We start from the raw sequence: 23738 nt of genomic DNA on the forward strand, positions 1-23738 counted from the left end.
ATAAAAGGTACGTGGAGACTGGTATCAAGTTTAAAGAAAAATGAGCTAAATATTTCAATGACATGATGAGTTTTTCTCCTAAGAGGAGGAAGAGATTACGGGGAAAACAACTTTTTTAATTCCCTTTTTTTTCAAACAGTGATCAGAATCATTTATCAAATGTGAGGGAAGGAACCCAGGTATCTGGTATCCAAAACACAGGTGCAAAGATCTTCTGTCTCAAAGTTTGTTCCTCAACACTTCTGAAGGAACAAACGCAGCAGCCACTGTTGGAGACTTGCTCTTGACTTGATGCAGCATAAAATTTTCTCATTTCTTCAGAAACAAATACAGGAATGTCCTTTTTTGCTGCAGTCAGACCATGTGTCTTGAGTTAGCAAGCAAATGCGTTTAGAAGGTCTGAGGTGTGTAAGGTCCAAAATTGAAATCTGAGAGGCAGTGTTAGAACTTAAGCGAGGCAGGATTTTTAGAGACTATTCAAATGAGAATCTAAGTGAAGCATATAAAAATTCAGTTCTATTATTTTCAACTGGTATTTGATGGCGACATCCCCTGGTAAGGACGGGTTAACGGCTATTATCTCCAGGTCCAAGATGTCCCAACTACTTAAAGTAGGGCCCCCAAGAGGAGAAAGACACACGCTTCTGTGGTCTCTGGAATTCTTTTTTGCCTTTTTTTTTTTTTTAAAGAAACAGTAGCTTCAGTTGCACACCACTGGCTGAAGGTGTCTGCATCCAAATGAGAAACTCTACCCCTTGTCTCTAGTGGGACAGGCACCAGGTTCTCACAAGCGGCAACTCCCATGTCCTGCAGTACGTGGCATCTGACCCTGGAGTGAAGAATAAGCTGGCACAGAGCCCCGATCACTGGCATCCAGGCTAGATGGCGTTTCGTGGCGTGCCGTTGTGCGTCAACGCTTTCAGGCTGGGGGCACTGGTCTGGTGACTACAGCTCCTGTGAGAAGTCACACCCACCTCAAAAACCTCATGAATAGCTTTTCGGAAACAATGGAAGTTATAGTCTATTAAACCTGCAGGAGAGAAAAAGGAAGATCAGGCACCCTGAATGTCAACTATCTGCTAGGAAACATTTGGTGACGGAAAGAAATAATTGGTATGTATTTTAAAACATATATCCAATTGAGAAATTCTCTACAATGGAAGCATGATAAAGCATATGCCCTAGTTGCTAACACTGATTACCTCTGGGCCTGGGAATGAAGAGGGTAAATAAAAAAGCAATTAGGAAGACAAATTTGCTAAGGAAATTTACAATGAACTCTATAAAGTGAAAGTAAAATACTTCGATACATCAAGTTTTTCCTTTTACAAGTCTCTGGGGCAGGCAAAGAAAAGCTGAAGGAAACAGTTGGAACAAGAGTTACACAAACTGCTCAGTAGAGCCATGGGGATGGGAGGTTATCAAGAAGGCCCACAGGGCAGAGCCTCAGGAAGCCAGCTCCCCAACCTCAGAGGGGAGGGAGGGCAACTCTGTCCTTTTCTGCTTATGAACGGGCTTCCAAATCAAATTTCAGTCAAAGGGTTCCTTGCAGGTACATATGGACATGTGACCAATTCCAGCCACCAAGAAAAGTGCAAGTGTGTAAAGACTTCCATGGAGTCTCCTTAAAAGGAAGACCTCCCTATTACTCCCTCAATCCTCCTTAGTGCCCAGAATTTGGAGGAGATTGCTGGAGATCCAGAAGTCCTTCCGCATCATGAGAAGAACTTGAAACTAGCAGCTAGTACTGAGAACAGCAGAGCTGAAAGAGAAGCACCTAGGTCCTCAAGGATACCGTGACACAAAGACAACACACAAGAAACAAACCACAAGCATCTGATGCCAAAGTGCCTACAGATGGGGAAGCAGCCAAAGGTGGGAGGGTCAAGTGCAAGGCAAAGGCAGCCAAGAAAACTTCAGGGTGCAGAGAAGACTCTGAGGATACGGGCAAGATTTTAATAGGCAGGGAAGAGGAGCAAAATCACAAGAAAACAGCAGGGAGTTGGCACTGCGAACGCAGCACACAGGTGGAAGACAGGAAAGAAGCTGGTCTGGCTGGAGATGGGAGCGGACGATTCTTGGGAGCAGTACTGGGAACGAGTCTGAAGAAGCAGGTTAGAGTCAAATTAAGGAGTTCCTTCACATTCAGAAAAAAATAAAGGTTTTGATAAGTTCAACTACAATAAAATTGAGTTCTCTGCAAATGGTGAAATTAAACTGACAATCAAGGAAACCTGAACAATGTGTGGATATGTGATGATGATATGAAATCACTGTTAGTTTTTTTTTCTTTTAACATCTATTAATGGTGATACCATCACGCTTTAAAAAGAGCACTATTGTTTAGAGATACCTGCTGAAATCTCTACAGACAAAATGATTTCATGTCAGAGATTTGCTTCAAAATAACCCAGTAAGAGAAAAGGTATAGAGATGAAATAAGAATGGCTATGATTTTGATAGTTGTTCATTCTGGGTGACAGATAAGAAGGACTTCCTTACATTATTTTCTCTACTCTTTTATGTTTGACAGTTTCCACAACAAAGGATTTTTTTTAAATGAAGATATACAGGAAACAAAAGACTGACCATGTGTTCACGCAGGGACAGGTACATGGAATTGCCGTGCTGCTCAACTTCTGTGTTTACTTGAAAATTTCCAGGAACCAAAAGTTTTTAAAAATTTTTAAAGATTAGAATGGAAAAAGATAAGAAACTCCTGAAGCACAAAAAAGATAAAAGCATAGGAACAAATAAATCACTAGAGAAGCCAAAACAGACATGACAGAGCGCCTACAAAGAGAAAGACGCTGGCTCTAAGCAGTAACTGGAGAAATAAAAATGAGACCCCAACGAGACATTGCTTCGCACCTGCCAGACTGACAACCACTGAACAATCCGACAACATTAAACATGAGCAAGGACGTGAAGCGACAGAAACGCCCACAAAGCTCTGTCTGGGGTGAAAACTATAAAGCCACTTTGGAAAGCAATTCAACAATGCCTAGTAAAACTGACATGAACTTGAGCAGGGGACATGAACTTGGGAAAATTTGGGGAGATGGTGAGGGAGACACAGGCCTGAGGGGCTGCAGTCCACAGGGTCACAAAGAGTCGGACTGGGCAACTGACTGAACAACAGTAAAACCGAATACATATGCCCTCCATAAATCTCACTCCTAAATACTCACTATTCTAGAGAAATTCTCTGTATGTGCAAAGGCAAACTTGTTCATTAATTTCTTGCAGAACTATCTGTAATCTTAAAAATCATCTAAACATACAGTAAGAAGAATATGAACTGTGATATACACATTTCACAGACAGTGACAAATGAGCTGAAGCAACATGCTATTGATATGGATAAACCTCAAAACCAATCTTGAATGAAGAGAAGCAAGCAAGTTGCAGAAGATGACTTACATTTTGACATGGTTTACACAAAGATACATAATACCCTATATAGTTTAAGGATAGATAAGAACTAAAAGACTAATTCAGACACAGGAAAAAGAAAACACTACATTCAACAGAGCACAAGAGAGGGTTTCAACTGAGAAATACACAAAACACAAACATGTATCGGTCACGTTTCAAATCTTAAGGTCAAAGGGGAATATATACATTTTCGTTTTATCAAAAAAACTTTGTATATCTAAAATGTTTCATTAATATGAGCATCAGAGAAATAATATTAACTCATTCCATATTAATTACTATCACAAACCCAGACAGAAAAAAAGGAACTTGTTGCATGAGTAACAGAGCTACTCTAGGTCCTTGAGTAGTTAAATAACATGATAAAAGGAACATTCTGGAAACTAGTCTGCCCCGAGAATAAAGGACGACACAGACTGAGCCCTCGGTGTATATGCTGAAGGCAGCCCCTTAGGCCTGGATGGGCGAGGACTTGTACTGGAGACACCAACAGTGGGAAAGGATAGGAAGTTCCACAAGAAACAAACGTGCAGAGTTGGTGAAGATTCAGTGGAAACCACAGAAAAGAATGGAAAAAGGAGAACAAAGAACACCCTCTGTGAGATGCTGTGCAAGGGCCTTGGAAGCAATCACACCACACGACTAGCAGATGGCACACAGCTAAGCGTGGACACCAGGAAACGGCGTAGCTAGTAGCAGAAGTAGAGCAGCCAGGAGAGTCACGAGCCGACGGGGAAGAGTCACTGGTCTCTGACGTCATGGGAAGGTCAACATTTCGGTAAAGATGCCTTGCTGACAGCGCCAGACACGGACGGGATGGAAACAGCCCCACGTCAGAGCTGGAGAGGCGAATTTTTCAGTCAACTACACGGAGATTAACCGAAGCCATAGATGTGATGTGCTCACCAGGAGAATAAGTGAAGAAATGAGCCAGAAGCCCTGGCTCCAAAGGGCACTCAGAACCGAGAAAAAGAAAAGTAGTTAGAAGAAACAGGTGGTCAGAGAAACAGACACACAAAGAACCCAAAGAGCTCTGCTTTGGGAAAGCAGAGAGAAGAGCGCTTGAAAGAGTACTGGATGACAGGGTCACATTGCTTTGGAAGGCTGAAAAGGAAAGGCCACCAAATGTGGCAAGAAGGTGATTTGGTAACTTCTCAAACCACCTCAGCAGACTGGTTCAGGTGGAAGCCAAATGGAGGCAGACAGGTAACAGAAGGATGTAAAATCAGAGGCTGGAATAAAAAATGTGATTTAAAAACCAAAGACCAAAAGAAGGCAGGAGAAAGCACGGGCTGTTCATGGAAGGAAAGGCACAAAGTAGTTGAAAACATCATGAAAGTGAAAGTGTTAGTCACTCAGTCATGTCCAATTCTTTGTGACCCGACAGCAGCCTGCAAGGCAACTCTGTCCATGGAATTCTCCAGGCAAGAATACTAGAGTGGGTTGCCATGCCCTTCTCCAAGGGATCAAACTAACTGGTAAATCCTCTAACACTGCAACAATGTTTTCTCTTGTTTTCCAGAACCTAAGAAATTATGACAAAGACCTTTATATAAAGATGGTTTTTAAAATGTCATTACCTTTCCTTTCAAAACTTTCTTCCCTAAGGATGCAAACCAGTGCCAAAAATTTAGTCACCTCCTTTAAATACAGGACAGTTGTGTTATTCAGCTTGATGATGGCCATGGACTCTTTGTCATAAGCACTTCCACTTCCATCTTCCTTTAACCTGTTTTAAAACAAAGTATAGTTCATTATAGGTTTCCCAACTCGGCATTTTGTCACATTTGCACAACAAGGCATTCTACCCAGTTTCCTAAATGTCTTTTGAGAAAACAGGCTGGCTCGACCCCAGTGGAACGGAAGCTCTGTTTAGCTGTGGGTGCCCAGCCCCTGCTGCATAATCATTCCATGTGCTCACACCACCTTGTTGACCTAGGACGCATGGGAAACAGCAGACTTCTAATTTTCCTTCACACTAATCAGTGCTGACACCCTCGGCAAATAAAGAAGGGCCTGAAATATGAAAACTGTCAGTAGTGAAAAAGGAGTGAGTACAAAAACTAAAGTAAGTGCGGTCCATCAGAGATACTGTGGAATCCTGATGCCGGCACAGTGAGCCTGACAGGGTCTGAAGGCTATTTCATTTATCAGATTAGATTGTCAGAATTACATGGAGCCCCCTTCAAAAAAACACAAATCAAGAGCCAAGTAAGCAACAAACTGAACTTCAATAAAGCATACCAAAATTCACACACAGGTTAATAATAATGAAATAATGGCTGTTTCTTTTCTTTTTTATAATGTACTTTATCGTGTGTAATGTAGTTTACAATGTGCCTTATACTGAAAATAAAATTTACAACTAAATTTGATTCTTTTATTATAAAAAATACATTCTATTCATCTCTTTTTAAAATTAGGAATGGGAACATGAAACTTTTCTGCACGATGTACAGACAAAAATCACATTTTCACTGGGGAAAGAATAAAAACAAAGGCAAGCGTGTAATCACAAAACTGACAGGAATGGAAAACAAGAACAGACAGGTAAAGAAGAGCTAAGACCAGCGCATTCTCCTACCCCGAGGCAGCCAGAGAAAGACACTGACAAGCGAGGCAGAAAGACCAAAGTGCCGGGTAGAGAAGAGATGAAACAGGAATTCAGACTAGGTGGAACAGAGGAACAACAGATCAAGGACAGAGGTATCAAAACGCAAAGGTACTGTCAGAGCTCAGGACAGTGCTTGGGAGGGCCGACATTAATATACAAGATGAACCATCACTATTAGAGGCTGCACAGGTTACTGGCTTTTCAAATAATTATTAGTAAATCCACCAATGTTTTCACTTGTCTTCTGGACTATTCTACAAAACTCTTTCTTTACAAATTTCTGTATAAAGTGTGGTGAATTTAAATAAAAGGTTTATATTTTAGAGACTTCTTAGCAACTGAGATGTATAGGTCAAACATTCCTTGTTTCTGTGCTCCCTGAAAGGTTAAGGACTCCTCAGTTCCACAGAACCTAAATCAAATTAGGAACCAGTACATACTCTTGTTATTCAGTGTTTTAAATAAATTAGTCTAGTTTATTGATCTAACAGTAGTGAAAAGTCTCGGTAGTGAGAAGACATAGTACAAACCCCTGAAATTAAAGCGGGTGAAACTTTCACTGATATAAGTCTGGCACTAGCCACACCTTCTCAACTGCTCTTGTCCATCCACTCGGAAAGAGTAAGACCCAGCAGTCCACTCACAGAGAAATTATGCTCCAAACTGAAGCACTGTGGTCAGTTCTACTTCATACAGTACTTGCTAGATGCCTCAGAAACTAATCCCCCTAACAAGTCAAACTCGTGGTTTTCCACTTGTCTGAGATCTTACAAAAATATACACGAACACAACTTACCCATATATACAAGACACATCAATTACAACATCAATCATGTCACAGCAAAGTTCATATGACTGCATATCCACAGGAGAACTGTCTGTTGCAATGTAGATTTTGCTGACAACATCGAAGAGAAAAGCTTTTTCAATACCTGAATTCTTGGAAAAAACAAAATCAAGTGTTCATTTTCTACAGAATCACAATTTGTAAACTTATCAAAGATCCTGAATCATTAACATCCAAGAGCATTTTTAACTATACAACCCAATACCAAGAGTAAACAGTACTTTGCTTAGGAGACACTTCTCTTATCCAAAGAAGAAAAGTCAAATCGTTTCTCTGCTCTGATTTACTGACATAATAGCACACTCAAATTTGTTCTTCTTTCATTCTCTTTACTTAAATGAATTATTTCCTAAGCCACCACCAAAAAACAAACAAAATCCTCCAAAAATCAAGCCATGCTCCATTTCTGATAATCCTTTTCTTGACAATAATCAATCTCTGATTCAAATGATCCTGCTACCAGAAAGGTTTGATGTGGCACTTAGCAAACAATGTTTCACATCAACATCTAGCATAGTGCAAAAGCCCAAAGAATCGGGCATCACGACACACTGAGTCCTTCAAAGCAGTGTTTGGAAAACACAGTCGCTGAATGCTAAACTGATGGGAAGAATATCCTTTTTAATTAAACTGAATCCTCAAAATAAGAAATGTGAAATATGAGACAGATTACAGTTAACAAGGATCAATTTTTCAGTGTGACCTCCAATAAACCAGAGATTAAACTGAGTCTAATTCCCAACACCCAGTATATCCTAGTTTCTACTCTTCCTTCAGGAATAAAAGATCACGAAGATATTTTTAATGAAGAAAAGCATGAGAAAATTTTTCACCAGAGCCTTTTAAGACAAAAAAAGGTAAGTATTAAAGAAAATTTCAGAAAATAGCACAAGCCATTTTTTTTAATGTTTTTATTATTTATTTAATATTTAACTGTGTCTTTAAGCTTGACTCAGATTAATTCAAGGCATTTTTGGGAGAATTTGATAATACAAATATATTCAACAAAAACCAGAAACAACACTGAATTAAATAGCACACTTACTGATATAAAGATATTTAATAGGTTTTCCAAGGTCGGTAGCTGTGGGATAAGTTTCTGCACCACCTTACTGAAGGCTTCAAATATTGAATGGTCATAGATACTAGTCAAATAAAAGCTGAAAGACATAACATAGTTTGATTAATTTGAAAAATATCTTAAAAGTCCAACAACAATTATCACAATACATAAAATTTTTAAGTTTCTTCACATTTGATTTTAGTACGTTCAAATAAAGCCTATTTTATGCACCATCTCCCTCACTCAAGATGACACATGCAATTTCCCCACCTGGCTTGTAGCTCTCCATCCCTTTAATACATTTACACAGAGGGCAAATCTGATCCAAAAAGCTTGGGTTCTTAAGCCCACAACTGACCAAAAAAATAAGAGAAAGCTCAGAGGAGACAGGTGACATTTATTAAATAAGAACACAGTACAGGTTTCTGCTAAAAAGTTACCTCCTCAGAAAGTTCCTTCCTGACCCCACCTAAAATGGTACTTCTGTCCCCTCTGCTTTCAACCTCTTCCCCCTTTGTTTTCCTGCATAGCACTGATGAGTACTTAAAATTACACTATATGTTTATTTATGTGCTTTTGAGCCGTCTCCTTCATCAGAATGTAAGCTCCATGAGAATACAGGCCGTCAGCCTTGCTCACAGCTACGTGCCCACTGCCCTATAGAGTATTCATGAATATTTGTTGAGTAAAAAAATGAATAAAACTGGCACTTAGAATTTATGTAAATAACATGCTAAGGAAGATGAGAGCAGGAGCTCTAGAGAGAAGGGGCAGCTATCTGGGGGCCCAAAAAGATACACAAGGAAGTAAATTTGTAGATTTAACAAAACACATACTTGAGAGAGAGAGAGAGGCTTTTAACAATTTAAACAGTGTGGTCAACTATACCTGCTTTTTCACTCAGGAAGTATACTCTTAGTTACACAGCTGTATCCATTACGTAATTATAAACACAGATAACGAAGTCAGAGACACCGAACTGTTTATATCACACTTTTTATCAAAATTCAAAGATACTTTCAAAGAGTGCACCTAAGAACCTAACTTAGATGGGGCTCTAATCTAGATGTTAGAACAATGGAAGAGGTAAGACCAAGACTATCCCCCCACAGGCACTAAGGTAAAGGTATATTTTAGGCTAGCAATGTAAGAAGGCCCTGCAGGAACTGTGAGATTTGGAGGTGGATGGGGACAGGAAGAACCTCCAAAAGCACAGGGCATTCTAGGAAGCTGAGTTTCTGGAAACTGGAAATGAAAAGAACCTCATCCATAGATCTGCTAGTAATTAATAAAAGTTTAATGCTGTTAACAAGGCCCAGGGCCCCACAGAGAACTGGAAAAAGTGACAGTGTATACCACTGAAGTGGGTGCTCTGGAAAGGGACACTGACATGGTGCTAAGAGGATCAGAAGGGTTCTTATGGGTCCTGGAGAACACAGGACAATCATGGCTTAAAACCCATCATTCATGGTAGAAAAATAAGACTGAGGAGTTTTACTGGAATATACTTTCACTTTCTCCTACAAATACTGAATTTTTTTAAAAACATGAATTACTTGCACTTATTTTAATCCAGGCTAAAGGTCAATGGGACTTTATGTGGTTTCTTAGGAGAGTAACAAAAAGATCTTATAGCCGGAGGCCCTAGGGAATATTACGGTAAGGATAGGGGCTGGCTTGAGGCTAGAGGGAAGTCATTATAACAAGGCAAGGATAAGGAAATAGCTACGGTTGTCTCTCTGCTGCTTCCCCTTTAAGTTGTTTGTACCATCAAAAGAACATTTTTGGGGGTACTTTTTATTACTCATTTCTACCTAAACCATAAAAAAAGATGCAGGAAATAATTCTCACATATTTTTAAAATACAAGCATACAAACCACTGAGTTTATCTAGTAGGTATTCTTTAATATTAATTTTGCAATGAAAATTACAAATCAGCAGTTCTTTAACTTGATAGCAACCCTAAGCAGATTTAATGGATACAATCACTTCACCCAATTTTTAGAGGTTTATAAAAGCATAAAGTGTTTTAAAAAACATAAACAAGAAACATTAGAATCCAAACTTAAAATGTGCCCTCTTTAAAAGGCTCTTCTTACTGAGAAAGGTACTGTGAAAGATTAAGCTACAGAGTTCTACAACAAATGTGAGATTCCTTGAACTGAGGTGGGGAGGGGGGGGAATGTAACCAAGAGAGGGGAATCCCAAAGCAGATTTGATGCCATGAGGCAACAGCCTGACTCCAGTCTCTTGAGATGAATTTGTAAACACACCTACAGAAACAGACCTCGCATGACTTCAACCTCTGGGAATATGCAAAAAAGCAGGGGAAGTAACTTCTCAGTAACATCAGGCTCCCAAAACTGCTTGAATTCAACAAAGATCAAAAACATTACACATTTGGGAAGGGTATACCAGTAACAGAGAGCTACGTGTTTGTAATGACAGAGATGGGAATACATTTACACACTTTTCAGGGCTCCCATATCAAACACACAGGTTGTTACCTAAGGTGGAGTTTTTCTAGCCCAGCATCTGCAAGGTCATCATTGGCCCTTTGATGAATGTCCCTCTGTGTTTCTATTTTGTGATCATCAGACAGACCATCAACTTTGTGAATAAAAACCTCAAAATTCATGTCTGGGTTAACTTTGTAGGCTTTAGAAACAGTAATGTGAAGTCTTGTTAAAGCCTCCATGTAGTCATCCTGTAAGTCAGAACAAAATATTTTTTAAAAAGAAATCTTACGTTAGGAAAGCCTCAAACCACCTCTTTCCCCAACCACAGAATATATATTACCCTAATCATTCATAAGTATTCAAACAACTACATTAACTTATACCACTAAATAGATCTTCAATCTCTCTTGTTAAGAATTCAACTACCAAGTTAATGCTTGTAATTTTTAATACTGATAAGAAAAGGAAATGGAAATGGACACTTATTCCCAATAAAAAATTTTTTAAGTAATCCCAGCTCTGCCATTTATTAGATGTGTGACTCTAAGCAGATTGCTTAAATTCTGTGATCTCAGTTTACTCAGCCATAGAATTGTAGTTACAATACCTACCTTACAGCACTGTGAAGAAGAAATTAAATTAGGTCATACATATGAACGCACTCATAACAGAGTCTGTACCTCAGAACTCATTCCTAGCTAATGCTTAAGCTTAGAAAAAAATTAAGATTCTTAAGGATAGAGACATGTCCCATTTATCTGAGTGTCTGCCACATGCTAGGCCCTCAATAAGTGCTAGCTGAGCTAAAATGAATTTGGACAACTAAAGAAACTATTCACTTAATATTTACTGACTCAGTTCTCACATTCCTCATTACAGACACTGATAAGACCTTTTCAGTGGGTGACAACATTACAACAGTTAATAAAAATATAGCAATATCTACTATTAACAAAAATGGAACACTGCTCACTAACTAGAACTCAGAGATATAAACCCTATCTCCTAGTCATCTCATATTCTGTACTTGCACAAAGGCATGCCTGCTCCTAAAGCACCTCTGCAGGTACACCTCTCAGAGTTAGGAAATCTAGTGGCAAAGAAACAAACTGCAAGAAGCACATGACAAGATAAACAACTTTCCTTTGTTCCTACATCTTCCGCCATCAGAGAAGAAAAGTAAACATCGTCATGTCCAACTACCTGTGCATCAATGACGTATATCAACGCTCCCGTTCCCCTGAAGATCATCTCGTAGTCAAAAGTTGGGTCAAAAAAGTCCATTTGCCCAGGAAAATCCCATATTTGGAAATTCACAAAGGAGCTATTAGAAATGTCATCTTTGTAAATCTTGTTGGTACTTTCCAAAAAGAGGGTCTCATTGGGTGACATTTTATGAAACACCACCTGTTAAAAGAAAAAAGGACAATTTAATGACTATTCCACTTTTTATTTAAAATAAGTACAAAACTCCACCCAGAATTAACATAAAGAATGTGACCCTACAGCAAAAATTTTGAGAGAGATGAAACGTGAATGGTATATCCATTGGTACTCACTATCCTCTAACTTGTAACAGAACAGAAAATACCAAATTACTAAAACCAAATCACCCAGAAAAGCTAAAACTTTTCTATTTTCTCTGTCTGTATACAATACTAGCAGTAGCAATGTCTCTCCTCAGTCTTTTTTTTCTCCTCATTGTATAAATTCTGCCAAAATCTGCTCTAAGATTATGAAAATTTATAGCTAAAGTTTAAGTAGTTTTGTTCATTAAAATTTTATCAGAATGCCCACATCAGGCTCTAACAAACAATTAGAAAATAAACTGACTGGACTCTGTCCTTCATGGGTTTGCAGTCTTGTGGAAGAAATAAAGGCAAATTATACCAAATAGGAAAAGGCATATTGGTAGAGAAGGAATATTCATGAGGAGGGGAAGAATGGGACTTGACAAGGAAAAGACAGCTCCCATGAGGAAAAAAAAAAAAAGGTAAACGCAATTGTTAATCACAATTATCACAATCCACACAATTCCAACACAAAAGGAATTTCCCTCTCTCTACTCGCTGGATGGGAAAAATGGATAGTTACTCCTGAGGTTTAGACTGTGAGTAACACTGTAACGAATCAAAACCAGTTTGCTAAAAACCTGCCATCAATGTACTCAGATTTTGCTGTAACGGTGAAAAGATAATAAAACATAGTAATCCCGTAAATTTGGAAGGCTACTTTTTAAAATTATCATGTCTACAGAATATCACGCAGAGATTTATTTTGGAGAGATCTTTGCCACAGAATGAAAAGCGCAAAAAGCCAGGGATCTGGCATTTTATCGCCAGCTCACCTTGTGTTTAAGAGGAATGGCTGATGGAGGTGGTCAACCCTGCCTCTATTCCCCCTTACTAAAAAAGCGAATAGCCCTCCATCCTCTCCTGCCATTTCCCAAGTAAAAGCACATGTACAAAGGTCTGTAAATATTCTCCAGGTCTCAAGACTTTTGTAGCTACACACACACAGAGGGGAAATCACTACTAATTATACTCACCGGGCTAAAAGTACTAAAACAGGTGGAAGAACAGCCCCCATTCCCACTAAGGAATGTCACAGTGAAGTCTCCTTCGTACTAGCAACAAGAGCAGGCATTACAAACACCAAGGAGTTAGTCACAACTCTTTCTGACGCTGCTCCCTGGGGCTCACCTGGGAAGCCCTGCAAACTCAGGTCACCTGAAGTGAGAGGCGCACACACAACCGGAGTCGGGTAAGGAGTGTGGGAAAGTTAGAACCGGGGAGCAAGTCTCAGTTTCATGAATGGCATGGGGGCTGGGTCCCAGGAAGTGAGGGCCCAGGAGGTGAGGCCACGGGCACCTGCCTCGCTCCGGCCACTCAGGGAGTGCGGGGATCCACTCGGCCTCGGCTGACCTGGGCGTGGACTCCGAGATCGGGGTCCCGGCGCGTACCGCGCCCGGGCTCTGCTTCCCAGAGAAGAGAAAGCGCGCTGGGACAACCCAGCCGGCCACCCCGGCCGCCGCCCTCCTCAGGGCCTCCCCTCCCGGCTGGCCCCCAGCGCCCCCGAGGAGGGGAGGGAGGGGGAGGGGCGGAGGGCCCGAACGGCCCCACTCACCTTCTGGATGGAGGACTTGCCGCTGCGCCGCAGGCCCATGAGCAGAATCCTCGGCTTGGAGCTGTCAGCGCCCCCCGGGCCACAGCCGCCTCCGGCCCCCGCCCCAACCCCGCCGCCCGCGGCTGCCGCCTCCTCTTCCTCCTCCTCCACGCCGTAGCCGAAATCCTTTGGGAACGAATCCGCCGCGCCGTAACTGCCGGCGAGGGGCGTCTCCTCCGCCCCGTACTGCAGGGACATGGTGCTGGAGCCGCCGCCGCCCGCGCCCTGACAGGCCAGGCCAGGCCAAGCCAGGCCGCCGCCTCCCCAGTCCGCCGCCGCCGCTGCCGCCGCCGCCCCCGGCAGCCGCCGCCGCTGTGCGGCCCGCCCCCCGGCGCCCGGCTCTCATAGGCTCCCCGCCCGAGCCTGGCCCCTCATTGGTCGCCCCAGCTGCCACTCGGGAGCAGCAAGGTAGGTGGTGCCCGTCACGTGCCCGGAATCACCTGACTCGGAGCCGTGGAGGGGGGAGGAGGAGTCACGAGGAGGGTAGCCGGGCCGAGCCCTCTGCCCTCCGCCCCAGCCCGCACCTCCGTCCAAGCCAGCCACGCGCCTTGCTCCTCACCGTTCTCCTGCCTTCTTCGGGACTCCGGAGGCCAACACAATGAGTGACGCTCTCTGGGCACTTGGGAGAATTGATTGTCCTCCTCCTACTATTGTGCTTGCCCAACCAATACTTACTGATGCCCGCGAAGTCCTGGGGCAGAAGGGGCACAAAACTGGAACTACCTTGGACCCTGCCTGCCCTCAAGTTGCCCCAGGGTTAATGGAGATCGGACCTCTGAGTAAGTAGCTTCTGTATGAGATAGAAGTGGGAAGGTCAAAGATGCAGATAGAAATGCTCAGCATGGGTGGGTGAGAGCATCTCTAAGGAGCTGGCGTCTGAACAGGTCTGGAAGGATGGCATTGGTTGAGGTGTTCAAAGGTAGAGAGGAGGAGCTAGCCAGAGGGCAAAACCTCAAACGAGGCAGAGTCATCGGTGAGATAGTTCGTTCTAGCAGGTAGCTGGCCCCTGATAGGAAAGCAAATGCTAGTAAGCTAGAATGTCTTACCCACTTTCTTCAGCAAATCACTGACAATGAATACTGCTACTGTTTGACTTATCAGGATCTGACGACGACTCCTCCCCACCCAGTATCTACTTCTGTAGTAATTCCATCACCCCATGAAACATTGCATCTTGTGTGATCTCCTTCAGATCAGAGACCAAAGGCATTAATAATGAAAGCTGACCAGAACAAATGCTTGTCACCAAAATATGGGAAAGCTAGAGGAATTTTACTCTTCACAGGGCGGCTTTAGAATTGGAAATTTAACCAATTTCCTCCTCCGGGGTCCTCCTCTTAAAGGGGACATGGGTGGTGATATTGATCTTTCAAGGAAACTTTCTTGATTATGAAGGGAAAGCAGGTATGCACATCTAGAAGTTGGTTTTGTCTGAATCTCAAAATTAAAGGTAGGACATCCTTAGAGGTCATCTAGTGCAACCTCTCACCTAAAAAGAATCTACTGTACAGCGTCTCTGACGCTGCATGAAAGACTTGCAGCATACATTTCAGTAGAGCCCAGGGAAGAGAGCTCACTATCTCAGTAGGAAACAATTCCACTGTAGTAAAACTTGGCTTAGAAGTCTCTTATTCAGGCCAAAAATCACACTCCTTGGAGCTTATACACCATAGTCTATTAGCAGTGGTCATCTTTTTTATGACAGCACCTCAGATACTGGATTACAGTTTTCATTACCCACTGTCTTCTCTGTTCCACATTAAACATACTTCAGCCCAGCCTTCTACAGTAATGTCCAATAGCACTTCGTGTGATGACAGAAATGTTCCACATCTATACTGCTCAACATAGTAGCCAGTGTGGATTGAGCACTTAAATTGCTGCTTGTGTGACTCAGGAACTGAATTTTTAATTTTACTTGCCAGATGTGGCTAGCAGCCACCATGTTGGACAATACAGCTTTGTGGTTTCAAATGTACTCTCCACATTTATATGCAATTGAGCTTGTCAACATCCATCAAATGTCTGACACCTACAACACAATAAGGACCAATAGAGCCTTCAGGGTGATTGTTTAGCACCTGGACAGTATTTCTATTAGTGCTTTCCAGAATGGAATTTTTAAAAAAATATACAGACTGTAAGTGGTTCACACTAACAGTCACTGGAACCAGTACTTTGTCAGCAATCCCTAAGTGCCTAAACTTGTACAGCTGCATTTTTAACCTCAATGTAAGACTTGATATTTCAACTTTTTCATTTAGGCCGTGAAGTTTAGGCATTCCCAAGTTGTGAATCATTTTCAAGCTCATCTCAGTATCGTCTACCAACCAGCCCTTCCAACTCTGTGGCAAACAGAGAATTAGCATTACTACCATCTGACCCATATGTAGTCCTTTACAATTTGCAAGGTACTTTTTACATCCATTATATTTAATTTAATCCTTATAACACCTTGTGAGATAGGCAAGATATGAAATCTACATTTTACAGATAAGGCAGCTGCAACAGCAGGAACTCAACAGATCGGATCCTTTTTTTACTCCATTGAGCATCATGTATACTGTCTTCATCCAGATCCTTGATAGAAACGTTGAAGAGGACCTGCAGAGGCCAGGCTCACCCTGAATTCTTACATAGCACTGACTGATACAGCAGTGTAAGCATGTCATTTCCCCCCAAAAGTCTGATTATCCAACTCACAGGTTGCCATTTTTCAAAAGGATGGTACAGGAGACAATCACCTGATTTACATAAATATTAATACCAGTCTTATTAGGGAAAAAAATGAGTGCTGGCTGCCAGAAAAAATTTCTACTTGCCTGTCCACAAAGGGACTATCACACCAACTGCTTAAAGAAGCCATGTCTCCTCTTCCAAAACCCCTCATGAGGCCATGTTTTATTATCATTTACCGTTCTTAGCACATCCTATCCCACACTGTGATTATATACATGTCTTATAGTTAACTTCAAGTCATTCATCTTTATAATACTCAGCCCACTGCTGTCCCTGTAGGAGGCACTCAAACTGGTAAAAGATAAACCAATTCAAGTAAATGTTCTTCCAGCCATATCTGCTCCTGCTGCTAACTCGCCTCAGTTGTGTCCGACTCTGTGCGACCCCCCGAGACGGCAGCCCACCACGCTCCCCCGTCCCTGGGATTTTCCAGGCAAGAGTACTGGAGTCGGGGGCCACTGCCATATCTGATTCCCCTACAAAAACCGACCTGGGACTGGAAAAGACAGACCACTGCCACATTCCTGCCAATGTGACTGATGAAGATGCCCTTATAATTGGCTTGGTCACAGCTTCTAGCAGGTGCTGAGGCTTCTGCTAGTTAAAAACCAGCTTTCCTTGTATTGTTTTCTCTGTGTGTTTTGACCAGAAAATAAGGACATTTGTGTAACACTGGGGACAAAAAAAAACATGAAATAGGGCTGCTACTTAATAATGCTAGTCAATCAATAAGGAAAATAAGTGAAGAGTAACACAAAAACATCTGACTGTAGGTCTTCCAAGAAAGGAAAAAGGACTAACAAACAAGAATATAGTGCTTTACCATTTACAAATCTTTCACATACATTCCATTTGACCCTCACAACAACCCTGTGAGGTAGGCAGCACAGATATTTTCATTTAACAGGTGAGGAAAGTGAATCTTGGAGCAATTAACTAATGTGCCCCAGGTTCTACAATTGGTGAATAACTGGTATTCACATCAGTCTTTGGCCTACAGATTCAGCACCCCACCTCCCCTCACACTTGCCTACCTACTTCACAGGGATAATGAAGATAAAATGAATTCAAAGCTAGAAAAATACTTTGAGGGAAAAAAGCACTGTATAATTATACCCACGAACTATAATTTTCCACAATATATGGCTCATTCCCCTTGTCATCCAGGCTTATGCGTGAACCCAGAATTTTATATTGCCTCTGTTCTGTGTCCCGCTAAGCAACTAAGTAAGGCAGGGGAACAGTGTGATCCTCTTTAAGTTTATATAAATTACAATCAGGGTAACTGCTATTACAGGAAATTGAAAAACAACACAGAAAGGTCAATGTGCAACTGGGACCCAGGGGAGCACAATAAAGCAAGGCAACATTATCAGGTAGGGCATGATTGCATAGAAGGAAAGGTGGTGTCAGAGTTCACACTGGCACACACAGTTATCTAAGGCAAAGTGGTGGCAAAGAGTCATTCGTTCCAGCTAATATAAACAAGAGCAGAAGATTCATGAGACCCCCATGAAACAGCATCGTGTATCACACAGATCTCTCCAGCTGCCTACAGAGAATATAAAACAACAGTGTCATCCTCATTTTAAAGAATGACTGTACCTGTGCTCATAATCCTGAGCTAAACCAAGGAATAGCTCTGTACTAATAAACTTCCTTGGCTAAAATACAACCAGTACCATCATTCCTAGTCAGACTGATAGAATGTCTTTTAAGGTAATGAATTCGATGGCTGTGTTTATAGATTTTTTTTCTTTCCAGGATTCACTTTTGATTCTCCTGCTTTTTTAAGACCCAAAGAAAGTTATACTGAGTTTTTATTGGTGATTCTAAGTATATGTGTTTATAACAGTTAACGTGTGATAGGTGAATTTAACATATTTAAAAGAGTGCTATAGCATCTGTTCAGAAAAGATTATATACTGTACAAACTATTCGAGTCATACAAAACCATTGTTTTCAGTGTCTTTTCAACTGAGAAGAATCCTATTCAGCACGTTTCTCCTCCTGAGGTGGTTCATACTGAGCAAGCTATGGGGGCAAAGACAGAGGCGTTTAGGTGAATTTTATTCTAAATTGGGTTAAAAAAAAACTTAACAGTAACAAAACAAGTCAACTACTTTGTTCAATGACTGAATCAGTTTATAAAATCCTAGCCTTTTTAAACCAGTGATTTTTTAAAATATTTAATACAATCAAACCTAGTGAAAGTTTTTTTTGTATAAACCTTAAAAATTACTGGGAAACTAAAATTTAATTCCCATTCATGACTGCACTGCACAAACATCTATGCAATAATCCGTATCTTCCCAAAGATGCTGTGGCTTATATAGTAAAGGTACTTTCTTCCTCTCCACCATAAGTTTACTGAAAACTTTCTTCTAGAAAGTATTAAAAAAAAATCATGTGACATATATTAATCTAGCCAGTTAATGAAAAAGCAGCTAATGTCTTTGACCTTTAAAAGGTGTCAAAAAAGTTATCTAGCATTTATACACTGGAATCTTGGATAATTTAAGATACTGAATGCTCTCTTATGCCGAACTGTGGTTTACTGCAAGAACACTAAGATATGAGTTGTTCCAATTAGCTGTCAGATTTGAGAAGCTAGACTTAACTGTGCTTTAGTTTCCTCACCTATAAAATGGTCTCACAGAGTCGTTGAGAAGATAAAAACACATTATGAGAAATGCCTAGAGTCATGTGAAATGCATTATGTGATTCAGAATGCGGTAAAACCTCAAAAGGCTTAGCTGACAAAAGTTTATGAAAATTCTCATAGGACTTTAAACAAAGAAAAAAACTTCGGCACTAGACAAAATTAAGTGCAAACAAATGTACAGAGGTTAAGTGCAAACAAGTTTACAGTTAACACATTACAGGGCCACCACATAACGATACAGATCATGCACTGCACAGTCTTAAGGGGGGCCATTCGCAAAGCAGTGGCCCCGTAATGACCTACTTAACTGCCTAAGACTCCCAGAAATTTCCATTTACTTACAAACCGGTATTTTCATCTTTTTGTTGATGAAGGTTCCCAAGAACCTCTTCTTGACCACACTTTGCTCATCCTGTTTACAATTTGCTTGTGGTTTTCTAGACAGGGTATCAGCTTCTCCTTGCAGTTAACTGAGCTGAGATTGATATTCACCCTCCTCCCTCCTCTACTGTCCATTTTAGTGAAGTTCTGATCATATAATCATTAAAGGTGAAATTATTTTTAACATGAATACTTTCAAAAATTTTACCTTTGTTTTCAGTTTTTTATTTTCTTCTACAATAGCTTCATATTTCTCTTTCATTTCTGCCAATTCTAGGCGAAGCAGCTCTATTTCTGGATTTTCTGGGGTAGCAGCTCCTAAGTGATGCTTTAAAAAACTAATATCAAAGTTAAGGATTTACTTGAGCTCATTAAAACTAATGAAATAGCCCTCTATTGAAATAACTCTGATGAGAGTCATCCCAACCCTACCACCAATATATTTACCCAGAAATCAAAATCCAAATACTCGAAGTAACTTTTTCAATAGAATAAAGGCCTTTTTCTGACTTGAAAAATGAAAAGGATACTCCAAAGCACTATTAGGTTTCTCTGGTTCTTCATATAAGGCTACCAATACTGCAAATCAAAAAGCAAAAAAAAAAAAAAAAAAAAATTTAAAGTCTTAAAATGGCCAAAATTATATGCCATACCTCAGTAAATATTAAGCATCTATTATACACCAAACACATTGCTAGGACATACCATGGTGAACAAGACAGACAAGGTCCCTGTTCTCAATGTATTTACAGTCTAGTGCAAAAGAGTATCAAGCATCAATAAGGGTAATGGGTGATGGGAGCACACTGGAAGAACACCTAACTCAGCCCAGGGCACCAGGGAAGGGAAATAAGACCTAAGACCTTGGCAATGAAGGTTTCAGACAAAAAGGGAAGGCAAGGGCAAAGGAACAATGTATTCAGGAACTGAAAATTCAAGTGTGGCTAGATGGAGTTGTGAACTGAAAGGAAGCTGAAAAGGTGGTTAGGGAGGAGATTGGAGGATCCTGCAAGTTCAGTCGGGCCTTGATCCTAAAAACAAAATGGCATATAATTAAAACAGTTTTAAGCAGGAGAGTGACGGGATCACTCTTGACTCCTGTGTGGAGTCAAGTAGGCTAACAAGTGGGACAAGGATTTAAATTGCAGGAAGAGCAATTATGGCTCAGTGGTAAAGAATCTGCCTGTTAATGGAGACGGGGTTAAATACCTGGGTGGGGAAGATCCCCTAGAAAAGGAAATGGCAACCAGTAGTGACTTAGCAGCAGCAGCAGCATTCTTGCCTGGAAAATCCCATGGACAGAGGAGCCTGGCGGGCTACAGTTCATGGGGTTGCAGGAGTCTCAGACACAACTCACCAACTAAACCACCACATGCTAGTTTAAAAAGAGAGTGACCTGGGAATTCCCTGGCTGTCCAGTGGTTAGGACTCCAAGCTTTCACTACAGGGGGCATGGGCCCAATCCTTGGTCAGAGAACTAAAATCCTGCATGCCACGTGGCATCCCCCACCACCACCAAAAAACAAAAGAGAAGTGACCTGTACTAGAGTAATAGAGAGATGAAAACAAGGTAGATACATTTGAGAAAAATTTTTACAGACTCAATAAGGCTGTGGTTAATTGTTGGAAAAAAGAAGCTTTGAATCCAAAATATTCAAGAAAGAAGTTTCACCCACTACATGCTAAATAACCACCAACCAAAAACTACCAGTAATCAATGTGCTCAAATTAAAATACATACTTTAGTGGTTTCATATCCAGTAATTCATGTCAGCACTATCTTTTCCATCTTATATTGAACACATTCCTTCTAAGATCCTTCTCAGATGAAAATCTCTCTAAATCAGTGGTTAAGCTTTTATGTACAAAATTCTGAAAAATCTGATCAAAGACCAAAAGCTGTAACTACATACAAAAAACATGCATATCTAGGCCCCAAGTTAAGAACTCTTGTAAACCAACTTAACATGCTTTGCTCTTTTTTCTATTTTAGTTTTAATAACTAATTATATAAACTAATTATAAAAATAATTTAGACAGCATGAAAAAAGAAAAATGGCCAACTACAAACAACTTACATTAAGTTCTGATAGTTATACTTTTAAACATATTTACAGCACTATTTTTTGAGAAATTGGCATATTTATGTCACCACTACCCTCTCCTCGCCTTCCCTCTTCTTTCAGTGTTACAAGACACTTTATTCCTCTACTTACTACCTTTTTCTTCAAACTATATACTCAACCATGTTTCTTCTTCCATTAATTCCCACTGATCCCTACCAAATTCTAATTTTATAAGACATAAATACTCTTACCCATTCTTCCTCTTTTTCTCCTACCCTTTCTTTTAGCTTCTAAATTTCTGTCAGTGGTACTTACAAGGTTAAGGTTGATAATTACAGAACATAATGTAAGTGTCAAGTTTCCTGTGTTTTTCTATAGATGAAATATACTTCCTTTTAAACAGACAAGAACTCTATACCCAGTGTTTCCCTTTTTGTCTTAGCAGCCAGGATTTTTAAAGGTTGATATAGTGCTCAAAATAACTAAAATGGCTTTTCTTCCAAATAACTTAAGTTTAGCCATCCTGATAGTGTTTTAATGTTAGAAGCAGTTTCAAATCCTCTTGGAAATGAGCTGGATAAAAATTATGTTAAATCTGTGTGAAGTACACAAAATCAGATGTTAAATAGATCATCATATCAGTAGATACTCTGTTGTCTGGTGTTACTTAGGAAACTGGAAACCCAGGAAGGTTGAGGGGGAATACCAGTAGACGTCAGCCAGGGAAAAGAAGCCTCCAAGGTTTCGATTCTCATGAAGGAAAATCCAAGTATGGCCACAAGGCTGCATATCTTCATTTACCTCCACAATGGTCATTTCTCTGCCCTTTACCAACGTGTGTTCCATTCACTGCATCCAGCCACTCTGGCTTCCTTACACTTCCTCAACAGCACACTTTTTTCAGGTCTTTGTTCAAAGGTTACTTTCTTAAGAGGCCTTCCCCTACCACGCTAGGTAAAATGCCACACCCATCACTCTATCAGCAATGTTCTTTTCACAACTCTTACCACTGGCTGACACTATGTATTTATTATCTGTCTTCCCCAACTAGGATATGTTCATTTAGAGCAGGGGCCTTCCCCCCCACCCCCCACTGTTGTATCCTCAGTGCCTTAACAGACACCTGAATAAAATGGTTAAATAAATGAAAGAAATGTGCTTGTGGAGTTTTTTGAGGGGAGCGGGAGGTCCATGAAATTCCAATGGTGTGATACTTTACAGGCTGACAGCACAGTGCTTTCACACTAACTTAATGTTTACTGAAATTTGCAAAGAGATAGGAAATTGAACATAAGGTAGGTAGCAATTCAAAATGACCAACCCAGGCCTTGAGAATTAAAAGCCCTGCTTTCTGCTAAGACCCAGAGTTGTTGTCCTCCCAGAGTTTTCAAACTTTTGCTTCTGGACAAAGAGCAGGTACCAAAGTATTTCCAGATACTTAACTACACTTCTCATATGGACCCAAATCATCATCCCTGCCAGCTCTTCTGTTCCACACCCTTGAAACGCCCAGCCAGTGAGCTGAGTGATAGATAACAGCATTCGCCTTACTGCCTAGCTGACGAAATAAGCAGTACCCACACTAGCTCTTGGAACCTTCCAGTGTCAATCACGTTACTCATCTACTTAGATCTTGAACTCCAGATTAAGAAATACAGTGTAACGACTTCCATTTTAAAAAGTGAAAACAACATAACCATTTTGATGTGTCCTCACGTTATTTAAACTGTAATTCTACTTTATGAAATCTGCACAAGGTAGGAATTGATATAGACTACAAAATGGGGTTCAGTTGAAAAGCCACATCCACAGAGCTATTTCAGAGATTAGGTTCACTTAAGCTACTTTATAAACTGCTTTCAAATCTGGTCGTTTTCCCATTTGTCCTTTGTTCGAGGGGAAATGTTTCTGAAGGATTTAGAGGGCTCGGAAAAATTTGTCAGGAGAGAGGAGTTGGGCTCTCCCAAGGTCTCTAGCAACATGCTCACTGCGGCGGCTAGAGGCAGAGCAACGGAAGTTGGAGGGACTTTGCAACAGCTGCAAGAGTTTTACTCACCACGGGGAGGGTGAGGCTACCCGACCCGGGTAGCGTCCGGCAGCCAGGCGTGCGCCGGTCCCCGCTGACCCCCGAGGCCCACCTCGCTGGACCCGGGGTGGGTCCCTCCTGTTCCCCTCCTGCCCCACACCACGGCCCGTTCGCGGCACAGCGCCGAGCAACACGACGACGGCATGAGGAACCCTCTCTTGGCCCATGCTCACCCTTGGTCAGCGTGTCCAGCACCCCAGACTTCTCCAAGTAC

General features: G+C 41.1%; 1 protein-coding gene and 1 long non-coding RNA gene across 2 annotated transcripts; one reads left to right on the forward strand and one right to left on the reverse strand.

Annotated features, from left to right (window-relative positions):
• Positions 1–878: 878 nt before the first annotated feature.
• On the reverse strand, positions 879–13785 carry RRAGC (Ras related GTP binding C). The gene is given in 7 exon segments (NM_001161867.1): positions 879–1030; positions 5019–5167; positions 6849–6991; positions 7945–8059; positions 10471–10670; positions 11626–11829; positions 13549–13785. Coding segments are annotated over 7 exon segments (1200 nt in total).
• A 312-nt stretch (positions 13786–14097) lies between these two features.
• Positions 14098–22592, forward strand: LOC121819013 (uncharacterized). Its single transcript, XR_006059127.2, has 2 exons — positions 14098–14366; positions 15852–22592. It is a non-coding gene; the product is annotated as an uncharacterized LOC121819013 (long non-coding RNA).
• Positions 22593–23738: the final 1146 nt, after the last annotated feature.

Source organism: Ovis aries, chromosome 1 (genome assembly GCF_016772045.2).
Source record: "Ovis aries strain OAR_USU_Benz2616 breed Rambouillet chromosome 1, ARS-UI_Ramb_v3.0, whole genome shotgun sequence".
In the NCBI taxonomy this organism is placed as follows: Eukaryota; Metazoa; Chordata; class Mammalia; order Artiodactyla; family Bovidae; genus Ovis; species Ovis aries.